The following is a 22,633-nucleotide window of genomic DNA, read 5'->3' as shown; positions in this document are numbered from 1 at the left end:
AGGGGTCTCATTTGCCCCATACATTTTTGTCGTACGGGGTAAGTGGGCCCCCTTATAATAATGGGGATTTCAAAATTAAAAGCAGCTCTGACCAAATATTTGTATTGGTGAAATACAAGACAACTATGATGACATAGTAGGAATTGATGGTTCAGCTACAAAAACTGCTAAAGCTGGTGATTATGTATTTGTAAAACATACATGAAAGAAAATCATTAAGATTTAAGTAGGTTTAATGTTGGAAGTTGATGATACAAATTAAAAAATACTGATGAATTTGCAAGAACGAATAGAAATAGTGACACTTTTTATTGGCATAGTGTAGATGATGTTGGAATAATTATTGAGGATGAACCCATACTGGTTCTTCATTAGCCAACTTTACATAGGCTTAGTCATTTAGTGTTTCCAATTTCTTTTTCAACTTATAGTTTTGGTAAATTTACTCAAATTGATCTTGATCAACTGTATTACTTTCATTAAACACACCTTTATATGTAAAAGTAAAATATGTTCCTATAGGCTTTCAATAAATTTCACAAAAGAAATTGTTTTGTTTTTCATTTAAAAATTTTCCTTGATACAGATCTAAAAGACTTACAAAAAAAATAATTTACACTAAAAATTTACGTACTTTATCATATAAGATCCCCTTACCCCTTTTTTAGATAGCTTTATTAGATTACCCCTTTTTTAGATTAGCTTTATTTAAATTTAAATAAAAGGGTTACACCTACTTACCCTTTACTATGGGGTAAGTGGGTTGCCCACCCGATTTTTTAAAAAATATATTCGTTAAGAATATTTAAAGCATTATTTTAGAAAATAATGATGGACATTTGTTTGTTAATAATGTCCAAGATAAAATAAGACTAAGTTAAATTTTTTTTGTTTCAAAACTTTTATGTAAGGTTTCAAAAAACAGACTATTCTCAAAAGGGGTCCCACTTACCCCAACCAACCCTATAAACATTAAGTTTTATCATGTATTTCTGCATCATATGTGTGCTATAAATAGTATGTTTCTATTTCTTTTTTATAGGGTTTCCTTTCCAGAAATTTTAAATCTTAATGAATTTATCAAAACTGGTGCCAACTTGGTGAGTCATTGAACAAGCAGTTTAGTTAATTTTTACTATAATTATTGCTGTAAATAATATTTAATGTCTTTATGCACTCCCTGCATCACCAATTCTATTGGTGTTTTCTAACTTTATTTATTTTTTGATAAAATAAGTTTTGTTGTTACATTATATATATATATATATATATATATATATATATATACACACACTGCCGTCTTAAGCATAGAAGTTGTATCTGCAGCTGAGCTCAAAATGAGGAACTGCTTTTTAAAGTTTTACGCCACCATATACTTGATTTAGATTTTCCTATTTCAGATTTTTTAAAAACGTTACTTCCCATTTACAAATGAGCCCCAAAGCATTGTATTCTGGTAAAATATAACATAACTAGTGATACCCGCACGGCTTTGCCCGTAATAGAAAAATCAAAAGGTCTTTTGGTTTGCCTGTATATTTACAAATAATGTATGGTGAATTTTCTCGCCAGTTGGCTTGTACCCATCTTACGGTTCCACGTTATGATAATTTCGTATCTCGCCAATTGGCTTGTGCCCATATTACGGTTCCACGTTATGATAATTTCGTAATTTACTCGTCCATCTTATGATATTTTTTTTCTTAAAATTGGAATAGAAAAAGAACCACATCGAATTTTCGAAAAATCGCTTCGATGTGCACACCCCCATGCTACATACTAACTTTGTGCCAAATTTCATGAAAATCGGCCCAACGGTCTAGGCGCTATGCGCGTCACAGACATCCTACAGACATCCAGACATCCTCCGGACAAAGAGACTTTCAGCTTTATTATTAGTAAAGAAGACCCACCTCGTTGCAATAACTCAATTTTGATAGGAAGTGCAGATATGACTTTTGTGCTTAGCAGGGCAGTATACTTAAATCTGTAGAACTTTTATCTCATTCAAGGGCCTGAAATATTTTTGATGTATAGACACATATTAAAATTAGGGGGTTAATAGGCAAATGAAATGACCAGAATTTTTTGATATTGATAAAAGTCTTTTCAGACTATAAATGACATCACTGGAACCAAATTCAACTGCATTTGTATCATTTAGGTCTGTTAATAGCTAATAATGTTGAAAATGTGGTTATAATAAAGTTATTTTGTAGAACACATGTTTAAAATTCAAATAGAATATTATACTTGTTATTTAGTTGAAAAATAAATAAACTTAAATTCTTGTTTGAGAATGTTATTATGATAAAGTTTAGTTTTATTAGGATATATTAATATTAATAAAAATAAAATAAAATAGATGGCTATCCATAGCTGCAGAAATTATGAAATAATTTTCAATGAATGGCATCTGTATAAAATATGGATAATTCAAAATTTTTTAAATTGTATGAAATCAATATATGTTTTTTTTGTTGTGCTAGTTTTTAAAAGTAGATACTATGTTATTAAGAACTTATAAGATTTTTTATTATTTGGGGTGAGTCATGTCGAATGCTTTTGTGGCAAAATTTTTCTTTAATATTAGTCATTTCAATGGTTTTTATTTTTCTCTTATTCATTTATTTATTTATTTTTCAAAGACTAATTTCTCTGACCTCACTATCTGAACAGGAATTAGTTGATGATGGTGACACAACAGATAGTGGTTCTGCATTAGATGATGAAGGGGCTTGTTTTGCTAGTGGATGTAAAACTGGTTGTTCACTGTCTCCTGAAGCTTGTAGTGATAATGATCTCCCTGATGATGATGAAGGAATTGATGTTAGTCCTCATGCATCATCCATTGAGAATAATCATGAATTGTGTACTAATGAAAGGAATTTGAAAAAGTGCATGGAAAAGGTGCAGTAATTACTTTATAATGTCAACGTAAAATAAAATGTGTTCACTCACCATGCATCAATGCATTGCCAAAAACCAGTGTGCATCCCTCATCATTAAACCAGTTTAGAATTTTTCTCTAAACCAATGCATCAATACTGCTTCGATGTGCAGATACCGGTCAGGGTTGCTGCCGTTTTAATCTCCAATTTTTCACACTAATGTTAAATTAGCAGTGTGTCACTCCAATCTGTCTTAACAATGCAGATGCAAGGAGTTAGATCTTCATTTCTCCCACAACATGTAAGAGATGCACATGTGTTTAGTTATTGACAAAAGATATATTAATGAACTAGTAAATTTATCGTATATAGTCGCTTGCCAGAAAAAAAAAGGTAAATTTAATGAAAAAAATAGCAACAAAAATGCAAACAAGTTTTTTGGTGTCACAAGCTGTGGAGTTCCTAGCACAGGTGTCACACGGGTTGGTTACTCGTAGTGTCACTGCCCCCCTCACACCCATGTACCCCCAAAAAAGTTACATGTTATATGTAAATAAGAAAATCCTACAATTTTGAGAAACAACTCATTCCTATTTTTGTGGCATTACAAAAGTTTGAAAGACAAATATAAACTGGATCCGTTTTAAGCAAAATTTGCCTGAGATGCCTTATATAACCTCCCCCTGCCTCCTGCAATTTGGGCATTCTATTTTTGTTAAATTTGTTAGATTAAATATAATTTAGGATATATTGGTGGAAATTTTCAGAATTAAATTATTTATATTTTTTACAAACTATAAAATCCTTTTTAGGGAACTTTTCAATACAATAATATGAAACTTACCATCTTTTTGCATTGAAAAAACAGGCTGATTTTAAATCTCAAAATTAGTCTTCAATATTTTTCACTAACTTGCGCTTTTAGCACTGCTTTACATTTAAAATAATTTCTTTCTGGTGCTGGAATCGGTTAATTTGCAACTGGAATGATATACAATTTTAGTATTTTGGATATTTTGTAAAATTTAAGCAAGCAAGTTTAAGTTAAAAAAAAAAAAAACATTGTGATTAAATGGTACATTGTGATGCATTGCTACATCGCTATGTAAGGTTGGCGAGCGATGCATTTTGATTCAGAAATTCCTACATCGCTCAGCTCTAGTAGAAACCCAAGTGCTCGTAAAAATGAGTTTGTAAAACAAAATCACAAAAAATCATGCATGTAATTGCTTTATTTTATAGAATCCCAAAGAAGTTGGTTTATTTACTTTGACTTATTGCTCTTACTTTACTGCTCTTTACTTTATTATCTTACTGCTTTTGAGGAATTTGGCAGAAAACCGTTGTCATTTGCGCTCTTCAGAACACAAATAGAAAAAAAACTTTGGAAGTTTTCTGCCCATCAAAAACCATTAAGCATGTTGAGGATTGTTCATATTTGTTGTTATAGTTGTCGCTTTTAATATTTTCTTCTTCAGCTTTAGTTAAATTGGCTAATTTGAAATGTCCTCAGAAGTACATTTCTGAAGTGATAACTTTAGCATTAACAAATAGTATAGAATTTACAAAGGCTTATCTTCTCCACAAATTAAAAAAAAAGAAAGAGAAAGCCGTTCTCACTGATTCTTAGAATTTGACACATCACTAAATTTTTATTGACTTCAGAATGTTAGAGAAATTTTACAAATCACAAAAACATTGCTGGAATTAAGCAGAGTTTGCTTTTTTAGTAAGTTACCCCCCTATAGCCAGGGCTAAGGCAGAAATACATGAAATACGCTGCCAGCTCAGTCATTCCATCCAAAGACTGCAGTTTCGTGCTTATTAACTCCAGCTCAGTCACTTCTAATCCAGGCTGATGAGTGCTAATAAGCAAAATCCGTAGATGAATGAAAAAATATTTAACCCTTCCTTTCATGGATGCATAATTAGAAGCAAAAGGTGTATTGTTACTCTTTGGGTACATAATATTTTTCAGTGAAAAAGAAAGCTTTTCGAGATGCACAGAAACAAATCCACCTGCCGACTCAGAAATTGAAGTTTACAGAAACTGTCCCTGAACGTCTAGAGATTTAGTAAAAGTAATTGCTATACCTGGTGCAGGATATCAGTGCATCTGGAAAATAATGGTTTTCAAACATGATCGAAATTTGTTTTGATAAATCATGATTTTCAGCAAAAAATGCTCTGAAATCATAGAAACCTACAATTGGTCATGCATTTTGAAAAATATAACATACATAATACCAAATTTTACTAACTGGCCGCACAAATTATGCATTCTTGCTGTTTTCTACGTATAAGTTAAAATTTTTCACACATTTTGAAATCTAACTGCATCTACTTCTATAAAACTTGCTTGTTCTTGTTTACTATGATTCTACCTGTGAAAATTAAAAAAAAAATGTATTTACCATTATTTTTGCTCCTTCTTCTATCTATTTAATGTGGTGTAATTGAATATTGCACATTTGATGTTTCACCAAGCTCAATTGAAAATTTTAGTCCATTTGTATCCAAGTCGATTCAAGCTTGGTGTAAAAAGCTTGGTGGTGGTAGACACATGTAAAAATTATCAGTATTTTTCACCAGTGTTTATTTTAAATTTGTAAAGTTTTTAGAAAAGAAAAAATATTGGTCCAAAAATATTAGTTAAGTACCTTTAAATGGCTATAGAATATGAAAATCATATGTTACATTAATTGTTTCTTACTTATAACTGCACCTCATCTCATTGCATTTTGCTTAAATTTGAATTTTCAGTAACATATGTGCAAGGCATAGCTCAAATGGTTATTATTTTAATGATTTATAAATTTAAACAATTCTTTTGAAAAATGAATATTTTTTTCTGAAAACTTTGCATCCCCCGAGGTATGGCAAGTACAAGCATAAGTCATTGAAAATCATGAAATTGAAAACCCAAAATGTAACCTACTGGTGATACAATTAATTCAACCAGTAAATTGTGGTAAAATGTTCTGTGTGAAAAGTACTTTTTTGAGATTTTGGAATTTTTAGAATTAATTCTAAAAATCCTTCAGATTTTCTTTTTCTTTGTAATTTATATGTTGTTATTGTAATGTTATCTGCAATTTACTCTCTTTTTTTCCTCTCACAGGGTCCTTATGTATATGAATTATTTTCAATTATGGTTCATTCTGGTAGCGCTAATGGAGGTCATTATTATGCATACATCAAGTAAGTTATTTGTTAAATAATTTTATGTCTTAAAAATCTTATTTTGTTTATCTATATATATAAAAATGAATGTTTGTCTGTATGTCATCCGTGAACTCAAAAACTACCCGGCAGATTTGGCTGAAACTTTCACCGTTTGTTATTTTTGGTACTGGGAATTTTTATAGACCAGTTCGAAAAAAATCCGATCGATAGTTTCTTTTTTATTCCAATTTAAGTCACAATCCATTGGATAAATACGAATAAAATTATCGGCTGCAGAAATTAATTCGCGTGAAAGATCTCATTGATAAGAAGTTGTTGCCATTTTTCTTGAGTTTGAACAAATAAATTCTTTCTTTATTGTTTTATGGCTTTTCATGCAACGGGGGGATTTAAAACTTTTTCTATTTGATACTTTTAGCGATTGATTGATCTTGCAAACTGCGTGAGTACAAAATTTGAGTATAGTCACGGCTTCATTTGATACCTGGACCGATTATTATGAAAATTGCTATATATATATATATATATATATGTATTTTTCCACGGAGAAGGTGCATAATATGCTCATTGAAGCCACTCACCACCAGGTGGCACTGCAGAGTAGCAACTTCTGCCCCGTTCAACCGATTGTCTTGAAAATCAGTATAATGATGCATTTTTTTGTTGGCGTAGCAACGCGCGTCGGGTAAGCTAGTATATACATATATTTTTAATTTCAAAACCTTTTGTTTTCTTTTTTTTTCATTCTTGCATGAAAGTGTTATCTACTAGAAGTAACGGCCCAGCGAAGTTCCAATTATTTCTCATAAAAAAAATTTAAAAAATGCCTTGTTCATAGAAATAAAAAAAAAAAAAAACATATAATGTTTAAAAATCGAGGCCAATTTAATATCAAAGTCATTTGGTTGGTAGTCATTTTGTTAATTGTGCAAACAATCAGCTATTTTGATGATTAGTGGGAATATAATATGAAGCTCTCTTAATTAAAGTATGGCTTAGTAGTTTTAAATGTATGTTAAAAATAGTATGTAGTAAATATGAGGATATACTGGCAATTTATAATTTTGGTAGAATGCCTCTTATTGATGTATTTCTCCTCCATCATTTACTTTCACTTCAGAAATAATGACACTGATAAGGTCTGTCTCGGAGGTGAGGAATTTTCCATTAATATAGGCCTAATAGAGACATTTTTCAGGGAATTTTTTTTATTTGTTGCTACAATCTGCACATGTTAAGCATATGAAAACATATTCACTTCTTTTTTTGCATTAATCTACATCCCTGAAATTCAAGTTCACAGACGTGAGAGGTCAGAATAACCATACTAAGTTTTTGAAGCAAAATCTATCTTTTTGTTTTTCGACAAAAATCTCACAACTTCAACTATGGCTGAAAATAAGCAAGGGGGTTCCCTTGTATCATGGAAAATAAAATTTTATGTCATTACTGCCACGTGTTAATGAGGAATGGTATTTTGTGTTTAAGGTAACGGAAGTGAGAAGTTATTGTGTGACATGACTTCTTGTCCTACTAAAGCGAACTAAAACACAATATTAAAAAATAAAACATACTTACACAATTAGTATTTGACACTTGTGAAAGGAATAATCAATAAATAAGTATATACTTTTAAGTAAATAAGTTATCAAGCAACATAAACAGTCACGCAAGGTGTGTGACGTGACACGTAGGTGAGAATTCACATGTTGTAAACCTAATATATACTAAAATAAAAATTATTATTAAAAAAATGTTGGAAGGTTTAAATAGATATATTTTTGATGAAATAAAAAATCAGTTAAATGAATTGTTCCTTAAAGGTTTTACTGTAAAAGGCATGCGACAGAAAAATTACACTTTTGACGGATGACTCATATGGTATATATCTTGGGCACATTTAAGGGGGGGGGGTGAGGGGGAGCAATGCCCCTCCCCTCTTGGGAGGACTTGATGCATAGTAACAATACACCTCCCAAAATCTTAAAAGAAAAAAATCAGGATTTTTTTTCCTTTTTTGAATAGTTCAGAAGTGGAAATGAAGAGAACAGCGAATGTCCTTTTCTGGTGGGGGCATGGGCAGGGACAATGTATACTGGTATTACAAGTAGGCTTGGAGTTAATTATAAAAGAATGTAATCGATTACCATTACAAGCTTGACGAATAGGAGATTACAATTACAATTATAATCCTCTGCCAAAACATAATTACGATTACAGCAATGATTAGATTTTTAAAACATAATCGATTACAATTATGATGTGCCAATTACGATTTTGATTACAATTACAGACTCGTGGGTGAAAAATACATGCACATGTATCATTTGCTCTCTATTTAACAATTTTAAGGGGACCACAAAAATTTGTTCTCAAATAGAATGCTTCTAAAACTAGAGTGATGCATCCGAGACCGTGAAAAGTCACCTTTAAACAGAGAAAGTCGATAAATAGAGCGTCGTTAAGCAGAGCCAACTGTATATATTATTTTCATTGCTTGTTTGCAGTAACTACATAACAGTTGTAAAGTTATGATTTTTGATTGTGCATTTAAATACATAACTATTTTGACAATATCCCATATCTAAATGGCTTGCCCCATCATAATGCATATTGTACGTGATTTAAATATTCATTTTTATTTTGCATGCAACCAAAATTATAGAGGTTGCGGTTTCTAAAACTTATGTGCTATATTTCTACATTATATTCTCTACTTTTAATATAATACTATTTAACTCAGCCCAATAATTGAGAAAAAAAACTCTTTTTTTTTAATGCAGGATTTGTAAAACATGCATAGTATTAAAATACCTTCAGATAGTATAAATGAATAATATGAAAGTAAATGTTCAAAAATAAATGCTTCATTTAAAATAAGCTTTTATTGCATTTCTGTAGCACCAATGCTTTAAAACTGTCAAGTTTCATTCTCATTCTCTGAGAATTGTAAAATTTTCCAGCAATGCTGAACAAGCGCTCAATTGGAGCCGATGATGCGCAAAAGTGCAATTTACTAAGCAATAGGTACACATGAATGTTTGATCCCCAGTATTATAGGGGATCAATATCATGCCCATTTGGTGCGCTGGGTTCATAAGCTTTTAGTTTGTTTCAATTTTCTCTTTTATGAAAAAATTAGTAAGTCGCCTGTCAAGGTATGACGGAGGAAAATTGCTTCTATATTTTAACTTAGCCATTGCTTTTTTGGTGTATTTTGATACTTGAAATGAGTAACCCTAACTCCAGTGGATTAGCCCTAAACTCCAGTAAGTAGCGTTCATTGTTGACCATTTTTTTCGTTTCTTCATTCCCCTGAAATGACAGTCTTACCAGTAAAACAGTTAAGTTACAGCATCAAGTTCTACCTTGTCACAATAAGGCCTTATTCCCTGCGTGTTAAACATTACTAAAACATATTGTCGGATTATCATGCAGTGGTGCGAGTTTCATTGTTGAAACACGCGGGTTACTCTATCATCAGCTATTATTTATGTGCGGATTATCACTTTTGGAAATGTGGGCCAAAAACTGGGAAGTGTTTTTTCCCAAAGTGCAAGCAATTTCTTTATTTTTTTTTTAAAGGCAGTTTTGGTGACACATCTTCTGTGAATAAAAGTAAAAAAACACCAAAAGCCTTATAACTGTTTTCAAAACTTTCTCGAACTGAAAACATATGCTACTACCATGGGGGCCCATATGCAAAATTGTAAGGGGGGCTCAGATATTTTAACCATGGTTTAGCAGGATATTTTCCCCATGGAAGCAGATTTCAGGACATATTAGAGTCATTAAAATTTGACATTTTTAATTACTTATTCATTAATGGCTGGAGAACAAATGTTTTTTCATTTTTACAAAGAAAAAATTACAAATTCAAGGAAGTTCTAATTTCTAGGGGGGGAACTCAAGCCCCCCCTGCCCCCCTATATGGGCGCCCATGGCTACTACTATTTATATTGTTCTCTTTCCAACGCGGTAGCTTCGCTTATTTATCTATTAAAGTCGTGTCTTCTCTTCTGTCTGGATTCCACCCCTTTGAAAAATTACTTACGATTATACCATTGTAGAATCTCAGCTGATAAGTTTTCAGTTGCAGCAAGTCAGGATTACACGATTACAAGAATAAATTACGATTGTTGAAATTTAGATTAGTATTTACGATTATGCAAGTAACACTTGATTAGAATTACAATTACAAGGGTACGAGTGTTTTCATTGCCAGATTATGGTTATGATTACGATTACACAATCGGCGATTGCTCCAAGCCTGATTGCAAGCAGTAACACTGTCACTGGATTTCTGAAAATGTGTTAAAAATGACTATTTTGAACTGAAAATGATTAGTTCAAGTATATAAGTGAAAATATCAAATATATTTTCAAATAATATTATCAAATTATTATGCTATGGGGCGAATTTCATTGTTAGTGATGTCAGGAGTGTTACTCTATTACAGGGATGAGATTTTTCCGGCTTTTGCCGGAATTCCGGCTTTTTTCTGTTGATTTTTAGAACCTTTCCTCCGTTTCCTCCTTTTTTGCCTCTTTCAGCCCTTATTTTTCTCAAAAATCGGAAAAAAAATAAGATTTTCAAATTTTTCGGTCCTCGATTTCTTATTTTTTTTTCTATTTTCCTCTCTCGAATCTTCATCCTCCGCGATGTCTACCAAAAACGTATGTTTTGGAATCATGTCAACGATGTCAAACACGTGCTGCGCCGAAATTTGCATGCTTCGTTTGAGACTTCAATCTTTTTGCATCCTGCAAGTATTTCATTTATTTTTAATGTTGGGTGGCTTTTCATTATATACTACCTTATATCTGCTTATTTTATTCATCATTTCAATAATTTTTTCAATAATATTTTTGTTTCGTTAATTTATTGTGGAAAAAATGCAAAAGTCAATCAAAAAATGTGGCATAGCACCCACAGTCTCGAATTTTATTGAAATTTGGCATGGTTACTTTTTTTGTGTATTTAAGAAAGTGTAAAAAATATTTATGGTGAATCTCAAACCATTTAGGCTTTACAGGCCTGTTATAAAAGTTTTGTGATTTCATGATTAAATGAGGCCGCTGCAAGTTGTTCTTTTTGATTCCGAAATCGTATTAGGCAATTTTTAAAGACAAATTTTGGGTTCCATTGCAAGAAAAAAGATAGCCAATCGTTTATATACATATATATTTATTTATTTTCAATTCTTACTATGAAAGGTATGTTCTACCACATATAGAGAAATTTTAGATTTTCCTCTCTGTTGTAAATTTTTACTTTACAAACATACCTAAATTTAAAATTTATGTTTTCATTCGTTTGACACAAAAAACTCAAACGTTTTTAATGAAAAAAAAATATTTTTCTCTAAAAAATATGAAAAGTTGACACTATTGTGTGATGCAGCCAAGATTGACCTCTGACTCCCCCTAACCCTTTGTTCAATAACTCAGGGGTTAGAAATTGTTGCCTCTTTTTCAAATTTTAGATTTATTTATTAATAAACACTTGCAAGAAATAGTGCAATGCAGCAAACTACACAAAATTATTACTTATACTTAATTAAATACGTATTATCTTTAAATCTGGTAAATTAGCCATTTTTTATTGAATTTTTGAATATCATGGCTTCTAGGTTCTATTCTGATGTGGTTTTGGATATCATCCCTTTTACGAAATTTTTTTGGATTTCCTCCTTTTTGCTCTCTGACCACTCTCATCCCTGCTATTAGTAAATTGGCTATTATACATATATGAGGATTCATATTATCGTATGCTTACAGGTCATTTAAAAGAGGTGAATGGTATTGCTTCAATGATGCCCAAGTTTCCAAGGTAAGAATTTTCCCATATTTTATGATTGCAGATTATTCCCTATTTTTGATCTATCTTTACTAATAATGAAGCTGAAAGTATCTCTGTCAGGATGTTGGGAGGATGTCTGGATGTCTGGATCTCTGACCGCATAGCGCCTAGACCGTTCGGCCGATTTTCATGAAATTTGGCACAAAGTTAGTTTGGAGCATTGGGGTGTGCACCTCGAAGCGATTTTTCGAAAATTCGTTTTTGTTCTTTTTCAATTTTAAGAACATTGTCCAGAGCAAAATTATCATAAGATAAACGAGTAAATTATGAAATTATGATGACGTGGAATAGGAGAGTGAATGAACATAGCCAATTGGCGAGAAATTCGTCATCCATTATTTGTAAATATACAGGCAAACCGAATGACTTTTTAATTTTCAACTACGGGCAAAGCCGTGCGGATTACACTAGTCTATAAATATAATAATAAAGAGTTGGTGTGGTTGTTTTTTGGCATACTCTTCGAAGGGAAACAGTAAAGCCTGGTGACATAAACGTTGATGTAGGTGCAATTTTTGCTAACAACTCCTTGTCACACAATTTTTGATAAATAAGTTTTGAAAAGTTATTTTATGTTTTATATGATTTTCAGCTCTTTTTATGCCATAATCCCAAAGTAATATCAGCTGATGAATATCTTTTTTTTTGCTTATTTTATATACCAGGTTGAGTCAAAAGTTTTTTCGTATTTTCCCTGTCCTGTATTGGCAGGCCTGTATGTAACATATGCAAATTACAGTTCCTGCGCAGTTAATCTAAAATGGTAGAGCGGAGTTTGACTTTGATAATCCTTATCAGTTGCTGTGATTTCTCGTACCTATGTAGACATTGCAGTCTCTTGAAATGGCAGATAAGCTAGCAATTCCTAGCAATTTGTGTTATTTTGCGTTTCCTCTGGAAAAAAGGTCTTAACTCCAGGGCAGCGGCAAACGAAATTAATGATGTTGAGGGTTCACATTCTGTAAATGAGCACACTGCTCAAAATTGGTTTAAGCATTTCAAGGAAGGTGATAAGACCTTTCAAGAGAGAAACCAAGATCTGGATGGCCATCTGTTGTCTGCAACAAAGTTTTGCTGGAAGCCATCCAACACCAGCCCAGTTCTAGCGCCTGAGCATTTCGTGAATAGATGCTGTCAAGAAATACTTTTGTAGGTGAAAATACGAAAATTTTTTTTTGACTCAACCTAGTATTTCTACATGCATATCGCCGCCTCAGAGCAACTATAAGATATCTAATTCCAGTAATAACACTAAGATATCCTACTGTTGCGCTGAGGGGACAATATATAAAATTGCCATTAAGAACTGTTTTCTTCTTTTAGATTACTTACGATGATATTCAGAAAACTTATGGTGGTGGTCCATCTCGAGGATATTATTCTAGTGCCTATTCAAGGTATAATCACAAACATTTAAAATGTTTTATTGAATATGATGACGTTGAAATCATGAGCTTACTATTATTTTTTTATAATTAAACTTTTATCTCACTATATATCCTAAAACAGGCATGCTTAGCAGTATTGATAAAAAAATTACTTAGTTTGTTGCTGTAAGCAAAAAGTTAATACATTTTTATCAGAAGTAATCTTCTTAAAATTGAATAATTTGCACTTCAATTTTACAGTGAATATTCTTAAAAAAAAAAAAAAAACAGTACATTAGACTAATAATGTTAAGGTTCTTAGTCGGGCAGATAATTATTCTGTATATCAAATATGTAAATTCATATAAGTAACAACATATGTTGTAAAAGTTTTCTCTTTCCTCTTTATTCTTCTGTTCAAACTTTCTATTTTATGATTCAAAGTTTTATATTAGTGAAGTAAATGCATTCTTAATACTAAATCTAAAAATTTACTTATTGGTTTTGAATGCTTTGCTTTGTTTCGTTTTGAATCTACATATTTTAGTTTTTCATTTCAAATTCAATTATTAAATATCTTGTATTCAAAGTTCTTCAGTTTAGAATAAATTCATTAATTTTTTATTTTTAGTTCTACTAATGCATACATGTTGATGTACCGCCAGATTGATAAGGAGAAAAACACAGGTAAATTAATTTTATAAGAGTTGATAAAGGTTCAAATTTGGTAGTTTAACTATTGGAAAAGTCACTATTAATTGTTTTTTATGCTTCCAGTCAGTGGCGTAGCTACTGTGTTTGCCGCCTGGGGCGGTGCCTCAATTTGCTGCCCTTTCGTTGTGAAATAGCAAAAATATAAAACTGTAAGAGGTTTTAAACCAAAACTAGAAATTTAATTGCAGGAAAAATAAGACTTAATTACTTTCTATATACTTTCAAAAGAAAAAAAAAGGTGGGGGATGAGGCCCACGTGTGGAGAAAATTTCTAAATTTAGTAAGGTTGTTAGAAAGGGCTTGTTGGGCTTGCTCCCGATTTTTTTCAAAATTAGTCTCTTTTAGTGTTTTTATGTTGACGTTAGGGGATCGATGGGCAGCGATAGGAAATTTTACGAAATTTTAAAATGTAGCTTAGGCTATTTAAGAGAAGTCTTGGAAATCGGGAATGGTCGGATACTCAATGCGAAAATTTTCAGCTGTGAAATATGCAATTTTAGGCTATTTTTGGCAACGCAATTTCATGCTTATTTTAATGCAGTTGTAGGCATTAGCAGAGAGAGGGGCGCTGAGGTTTCTTACTGAAATGTTTTTAAAATTGAAATCAATTTTAAGGGAATCTTTGGTGGTTTGGTTGAAAGAGGAAGGTTCGGGTTCTTTCTGTGGAAATTTTTCGGCACCGAAGTCTCAAAAATGCAATTCTAGGCTGTCTTTGGTGACGTTGAGGGGTTCTCTAATGGTATAAAAAATGTTGTGAAGCCAGGCGTTTTTCTCCTGAAAAATTTCCGTAGTTTACGTCAGAGTTTGGTCTTTGTTTCATAATGTTAGAACGAAGAGGGGGACAGAGGGAGGTTCCCTCTAAAAATCATTCTTAAAGCTGAGGTTCATTTTAGACTATTTGTCAGAAGGAAGGGTTAGCGAGCTCTCCGACTCACGCAAATTTTTAAGAAAGAAAAGTTTGGGCTATCTTTGCGGGCGTTAGGAAAAGGGTTGAAGAGTTCTTCCCCCAGAAATTTTTCAAAATTGAAGTTTTCCAAACGCAGTTTTGATTTTTGGAGACGTTAGGTAAGGGGGGGGGAGCGATTAAGATATCTCTGTTAGAAAAATTCCAAAAATTGAAGTCTTAAAAACGTATTTTAGGCCATATTTGATCACGTTAGAAGATCCAAGGACAGTCAGGGTTCAAATGCTGTTTTCACAAATTGATATTGAAGTATCGAAGCTTTAAGAACGTAATTTTAAGCTAGATGTTGAGACTTTACAAGAGAGGGCGGAAGTTTTCTTCAAGAAAGTTTTCAGAGTTAAAGGCATAATTTTTTATTTTTGGCTGTGTTTGCTTCGTTAGAGGAAATGGCAGGGTTAGGGGCTCTGCCCAGAAATTTTTTTAAATTGAGGTCTAAAAACGTATTTCTGAACTATTTTTGGTGATGTCAGAAAAAGGGATGAAATATTAAAGCGCTCTCATCCGCCTAAACATATTTTCGAACTATTAGACTACAGAGTGGGGGTGGGAGAGGTTCCCAACCAAAATTATTTGAAACTGAATATTTTAAAACGCATTATATACTATGTTTGGATAAGTTGAGGGTCTAAACCAAATGTTGAAAAATGAAATTCGATTACCTTTCATAAGGAATAGACTAACATGTGATCCAAAATTGTCGGATAGAATATCAATCTTCAAAAGTGAGAAAATGGGAATCACTTATACTTCGTTTGAAGAAGAGAACTCTTTTAGAGTGGGAAATCAGAGCAAACTCTGACACATATGAAGTGTGATGAGCAATAAAATGTTTCGTGTAACATTTTATACCTCCTCCTCTTTTTCTTACTCTTGTTACCATTTTCCTGAAGTAAAAAAAGGGGAAAGTTTTTGTTTCACGAGCAGACTTTCAAGAAACTCCCTCAAAACCATGCATTAGATTTTTCTTATAAAAAAAATTGGAAAAGTTCATTGTTTTCTTCTTTCTGGAGTAACCTCTACAGTCCAAATAATTTTTTTAAAAAAGTACTATACACGTTTTATAATGCACTCAAAAGGACAAAATATCTTTTCTGGGTCAGAATGGAATGTTTAAGTATTCCTTCAGTTTTCAATTATTCCAATAAAATGACACCACAAACAAAGAAAAGTGCGGCTCAAGTCAGGTAGAGAATTTTTTATTATTATCAAGCTTTCAATCATAAAGTTGAGTGTTGAAACACGCATATTTTTCTGGGAAATTTTGGTTTGAAATGACTTGAGCCACTCTTTCTTCGTTTGTGATGTCACTTTCTTGGAATAGTTGAAATTTTCAGGAATAATTAACCTGTCCATTATAGTCTTGGCCTCACAATGTAGTCCCGTAAAATTTTTTAGGTCCAGAGAATTTCTCTTTAGAATCTTGATCTGTAAGTGTTCTAATGCGAGAATATCTTGGGTAGACATGTTGAATCCTGCGCGAAATAATTTTATAGGCCATCAAAGAAAGAGGCCATTTTGGTTCACTTGCTCATTACGATTTTCGCAACAGGCATACCTACAGCTTTATTTTTAATTTTAAACTGCAGTTTTGGAGTCTAGGAAGTCAATTATTGTATTAATTATGTCATAAAAGCCGCTCTAGCTGTTTCCACAATTTTTCGTGGAGATATCTCTGACATTTGTTATTGAATATTCTAGTTACTAAAAAGTTTACAAAATATAATAAATAATCCAAAATGCTCATTTTAAACACGTGTTTATCACATACATGTTTCTTCAAAAACACAGTAAAAGAAAAATACAAGATTAGTTACTTTAAAAAAAGGTTACGATCTGTTTTCGCATTGCATGTTATTGCACTACGACGGACGTCTGTATCATTTGATGCTGCAACCACTCTTTTTGAACCATTTTTATCAGCCCAGTCTATAAGTGGAAAAATTCGTAGATCTGCATCTTATAATGAGTTATTCTATTTACGCTCCTCAATGATCTGGCTTAAATCTCCTATGAAAAGTACTGCAGATTGCTTCTTCACTAACTGTTAAACCGCTAGCAATTGCTGAAAATGTAGCATTTTTGGACATTTCTTCTATTTCCTTGCATGCTAGTTACTGTAAATTTTTCTTATTTGATACTGAAGACCAGAAAGTTTCTATCTGCATAGGTACTAGTGTTTTTCTGTCAATTACAGCAAGGTTTGTTGCACTCTAGTTGGTTCTCTTCTCATCCTTTCAGTTTATTTCACAAAATGCTGCAAATAACTATCGAACACAACATGAAGTTCATAATAAGAGCATACAGAAATGAATCCGTGCAGAACATTGCTGATAACTTCGCCAAAAGTTTTCTTTATTTAGCGGACTTGTGACATGAAATATATAACGAGTGCAGTTTTTATTGGGGATACTTAAATTAAAAATGTTCTGGCAACAGATATTTCTGTAATCTAGCTTGGTAGGTGAATCACCCATCACCAGCAGGGGCGTGAAAAGGGGAGGGGGGAGAAGAGAAACCTGTTGGCTCGGGCCTGAGCCTGAAGTGGGCCCAATAGTTTTAAAACTAGGGGTGAAATATATGGATAAACACTATGGAAGGGGGCTCGGAAAAGTCATTTGTGACGGGTCCCAAAATTTCTGTGCACGCCCCTGACCATCACATAATTTGTTCGTTGGAAACAAGTCGTTAGCTAAAATATTTTTATTTCATTCTTCCCTTTCTTTCGCTTTTTTCATGTCTCTGCAACCTTGTTAAAGTTGATTCTTTCCCATTAGCTTAGAAGTGATATTTTATGAAGAACTGTGTGCATCAAAGCATGGTAGGTTGACTTTCGAAAGTAAATCAGACAATTTCTGAAACAAACTGTATCCAGTCTAAACTGACGGTACTGTTTTAATCAATGATTCATAATATTCATGACGCTGAGAAGGCAAATCTTGACACTACCATTCATAAGTCGTTTAGTGAGAAAGCTGTCAAGTTGCCCTGTTTCAGAAATCCGATATTGATTTATATGTTGATAGATAAAATCAACAAGTCTTTTGACATTTGCATCAAAATACTGGCTACGATTGCCTATAAAAATAATGATGCGTGACACTCTCACAGTGATCCATTAATTGAGAACTAGTAAGTACGCCAAACGCATTGCATATCATTAAATTTTCATGATGCTCTAAATTCCACTCTGCAATATACTTTTTCTCGTCTGCCCTGCAATTTCTCCGGCAATTTTCTGTGACCGTTGAATCGTTTCTTCCATCCTCAGACTATAGGGGGAAGAAAAATCCCCTATAGTCCCTGGTTTTAACATGAATGCACATTTTAATACAGTAGCTTATGCATATGAAAGGGCTGTTTTGATCAACAAACCCCTTCATAAGGTATATTTGATCAAAAAATCCACTTCAGAAGGTATTTTTTGAAAAAAAAAATAAAAACCATACAAATGAAAAAATACCATTTTTTTCATCAAAAACCCCCCTTCAGAAGGTATTTTTGATCAAAAAACTCCCTCCAGAAGATATTGCTGGCTGCGCTGGTGACCTTGAAAAATATTGATTTACACAAAAGATTTTACACTTTAAAATCGCTTGGTTTCATTAAGAGTTATTAATTTTTGTACACTTTTTAGTAACTAGAATGGTAAACAAAAAACGTCGGAGATATCTCACGTAAAAATTGTGGAAATAGCCAGAGCTGCTTTTATGACGTAACTATTACATTAATTGACATTCTAGGCCCCAAAAATCTCAGTTCAAAACGAAAATTAAATTTATAGGTACGCACGTAACGAAAACGTAATGAGCAAGTGAACCAAAATGGCCGCTACCTTTGACGGCCTGTAAAATTATTTCGCGCAGGATTCAACATGTCTAAACAAGATATTTTCACATTAGAACACCTGCAGATCAAGATTCTAAAGAGAAAATCTCTGGACCTAAAAATTTTTACGTGCATACATTGTGGGGCTTTTAATATTATGCCCCAGAAAAGTTATTTTGCCCTTTTGAGTTCTTCAAGAAGAGGTTTACTTTTTGCTTGCAGAAAAAGATTGAAACCATAATTTCCTTATTTGAAAAATACATTTTTTTCCACATCAAAAGGGTCAATTTGCCGCCCCTAGAAAAGTGCCGCCCGGGGCGGACCACCCCCTCCACCCCCCCTTAGCTACGCCATTGCTTCCAGTTCTGTATTAAACTTTCAGTAATTTTTTTATGTTCTTAAATGTAATGATAAAACAATTGCTGTAAAATAATAATTTAACTGTAAAATTAAAATAAAGTAAAACAAAAACAATAAATCATAATTAGTTTTATTAGTCATAGAGCACATTTTAAAAGGTTGCTCATAATTTTGAAAGTTGACGACCAATGCTCAACTTTAGATGCTATTTATGACATTTTAATCTTTTTAGAAAACTAATTGTGTTTTTGCATTTCAGTACTCAGTTTTTGATTATTTTTTTAAAAATTAGAATGCATGTGTCCTGATGAATTTCCTGAGCATATTAAAACCTTGCTGCAGTCAATGCAAGAACAAGAAGAACAAGAAAGAATAGCTAGAGAATTAGATCGATCTATGTGCAAGGTATGATTTTTTTTTTTCAAAGAATCAAATCTGTGTTATATTATGACAAATTATCAATTCTGGTTAATAGTTTCTATTGTGAAATGTTTAATGCTACTCACTATGAAAGTCGTGACTGAAAGTTTAAAATTTCAGATTTCTAGTTAAAATTTTTTGCAAACTTAGTGTAAAGATGGTAATTTGTCACAAAAAGCTGATCCGCCATTTGGATCACTTTTTTGGGAGACCCTAGATCCTCAGGACTTGGATCTAGGAAGCTAAAAATTTGGATAGGTTAGTTTCAAAGGCATATCTACACCTCTATAAAATTTCATCCAAATCGGAGATGGTCGAGTGGGGAGGATTTGAAAAATTAGGTCAATTGACGTGGAATGATTAAAAAAGGAAAAATACAAGCAGCAATTTGATAGGAAAAGACAAAGGATGAATCCAGAGCTCATCAGCCGTGGAGGATTCATCCTTTGTCTTTTCCTATTAAATTGCTGCTTGTATTTTTTCTTTTTCTCATCAGTATTTTTCGTATAAATTGTTTAAAACTTGTTATATTTACTTGGCTTTTCAGTTTGCTTTATTGGTTTTAATTCTAAACTACTTAAAATATCTTCAGTTGTGTCATCTGTTATTTTTCCATTCTTTTCTCCAATTTTTCATTTTTCTTTCAAGTCACCAAGATCACATCTTCCAATTTCAGCACCAAAAGTACCTGTCTGATATTGAAGCATTCTTTTTTGATGAAATTTGAGATTGTTTGGGAGTTACCTCAAATTTCTCCATTGACTCTTAATAAAGTTCTGCAATTGAGCATTGTTTTCTTCAGCTGTTACATTTTTCTCCAATTGCACTTTCATTTTTTTTTCAATATTATTTTCCTATGGTTCATTTAAATTTTCAATTATTATGAGCTCCAATGGTTGCAACTTCTTTTTGAAGATCAGTGCTTTCTTTTAACTGTTTTCTTAGTGTTTATTTATTTTCAGCTGTATTTATCATTTCTTTGAATGTTATGATCCTATAGAGCAATTTCAAATTTTTAATCATTTGAGATCCAGTATTTGTAACTTAGATGTTCAATCAAGATGAAAAAGTGATGTGATACGAGTAAAGATTTAGTCTACTGCCTTTTGAATCAGCTGTACAAAAGTGGATTAATAAAGCTATTTTATGATGCTACTAACCCATTTGCTTCTCCAGTGCTTTGGAACATTCGAAAAATTTCAGATGTCTTTCACAATTTTTTGCTGAGTTTGTGTTTAATATTTGATAGCAAGGTTTTTAAAACAAGAAATTCTAGTACACAATGCCCCCCCCCTTTTTATTTAAATATTAGAAACACATCTGGTTACTGCTTTTTCGTCTGCAATGTTCTTAATATAATTTTCTATTGATTGTCTGCGCTTTATATTTCCTTTTTGTAATGGCAACAGCAAAAGAATTGATACAAAACAGAACAGTTTGGGTTTGTGATTGAAATGTGATTGTTGTTTATTTCTTGCCCTTCCTTGGCAGAGAACTTTATTTATATTATATACACACAATTAAATGTCTTTTTTTATTTAAATACGTATTTTATTTACTTACTGAAGTGTAGAATTATTTAATTATGGAATTTTCCTGAGTGAAAAAGAAGAACATAAAATTTTTTGAAGGCCCCGGAGCGTATATGTCCCCGGATATGTGCTTTATTCTATTAATTTATAAGATCTTTTCAGAAGAACATTGCAGACAAAAAAGCCGTTACTAGTATCTTTGTTTCAGATAAATTGATTTATTTCTTACTTTATGAGTTAGTATTTTTTTTTATATTTTTTAATGTGCATTGTACATATGCATTTTTATTTCAGATTAAGCTTTTTTGTCAGCATCCAAAACATCATCGAATGATTGAGATGAAGTTAAAAGTTCATAAAAATGATACATTAGCTGAAGCAACAGAAACTGCTCATACTGTATGTATAGTGCTGCATTTTACATTTGCTATTAATGTAATGCATATTCAATTAAAAGTTTTCCTCAGTAGGATTTTAGTTTTGCCATAAACTGACAGTAATGGTATTGTGCATCATTGTTTCATAATAGTTGCATCAAGCAGTTACGTTTTTTAACAAATTATAATTAATTGTTATTTTACCATCAAATAATGAACTACAGTTGTTATAACATCAAAGGGATCAAGTTACAGTAGTTAACTTGATCACTTTTTTGTTATTTCAGAACTACCAACTTGTCTGATTTTCCTATACAATGTACGACTTTTGATGAAATATTACTATTGGAGAGAAGATTGATCATTTTCAAACATATTTTGAATGTTATGCATAGTTCACAATAAAAGTTTGTCAAATGTAAAACTCTGCGATTTTGGCAACTTTTAAGGATATTTTTGATGATTTTAAGAGTTCAAAATATTGCACCACAAACACATATCCATTCCTGCCATTTCTCATACATTTTAATTCATTTCTTGTAAAAGTTATGCAGTTTTTTCATTTTTATGCTAAAATATTTTTTTTTAGTTATCTTTACTGTTAATTAAATCAGGACTCAATATATTCTGACTTTTCTGCTATTTATCAGTGCTTTCACAAAAATCGTGGTAGCAAAATCAATATAGTTTTCAAAAATTGCCATTTTCCCCAAAATCAGTATTTTTGAATAGGCATATTCAGTAACTGAGTAAAAGTACATTTTAATTTATGCTGAAATGTGTTACATGAGTTTTCAATAAATTGTACAATTTTAAAAAGTAAATTGTTCTAATTTTCAACTTGCCAGGTTGACAACTTTATTATTTATGTTTTTAGTTAATACAATTCGTTTTGTAACTATTCAAATTTGTATTTATTGCAGATTCTTGGATTAGAAGGCCTCGTACCTCTCAACTGTTGCCGACTTGTGAAGTATGATGAGTTTTGTGATTCACTTGAAAGTTCCTTTGAAGCAAGTAGTGATGAACGAATGGGAGATTTGCTTGGAGGTGTTAAATCAAGCTATAAATTTGATTTGTTGCTTGAAATAAAGAAGCCTGAGGAAAAATTCGAAGAATATAAACCAGGAGGTA

General features: G+C 32.1%; 1 protein-coding gene across 1 annotated transcript in view; it reads left to right on the top strand.

Moving 5' to 3' along the window:
* The window catches only part of LOC129218834 (ubiquitin carboxyl-terminal hydrolase 47-like), a 117,816-nt gene that overhangs the window by 40,383 nt on the left and 54,800 nt on the right, over window positions 1-22,633 (top strand). Inside the window, exons 12-20 of the mRNA XM_054853158.1 lie at window positions 1,043-1,100; window positions 2,680-2,910; window positions 6,013-6,092; window positions 11,859-11,910; window positions 13,264-13,337; window positions 13,939-13,994; window positions 19,463-19,575; window positions 21,417-21,521; window positions 22,423-22,630. Coding sequence (XP_054709133.1) covers window positions 1,043-1,100; window positions 2,680-2,910; window positions 6,013-6,092; window positions 11,859-11,910; window positions 13,264-13,337; window positions 13,939-13,994; window positions 19,463-19,575; window positions 21,417-21,521; window positions 22,423-22,630 — 977 coding nt within the window. The remainder of the gene's footprint in view (window positions 1-1,042; window positions 1,101-2,679; window positions 2,911-6,012; window positions 6,093-11,858; window positions 11,911-13,263; window positions 13,338-13,938; window positions 13,995-19,462; window positions 19,576-21,416; window positions 21,522-22,422; window positions 22,631-22,633) is intronic.

Source organism: Uloborus diversus, chromosome 1 (genome assembly GCF_026930045.1).
Source record: "Uloborus diversus isolate 005 chromosome 1, Udiv.v.3.1, whole genome shotgun sequence".
NCBI classification, from domain to species: Eukaryota; Metazoa; Arthropoda; class Arachnida; order Araneae; family Uloboridae; genus Uloborus; species Uloborus diversus.
This window is presented reverse-complemented; position numbering and strand designations above follow the sequence as displayed.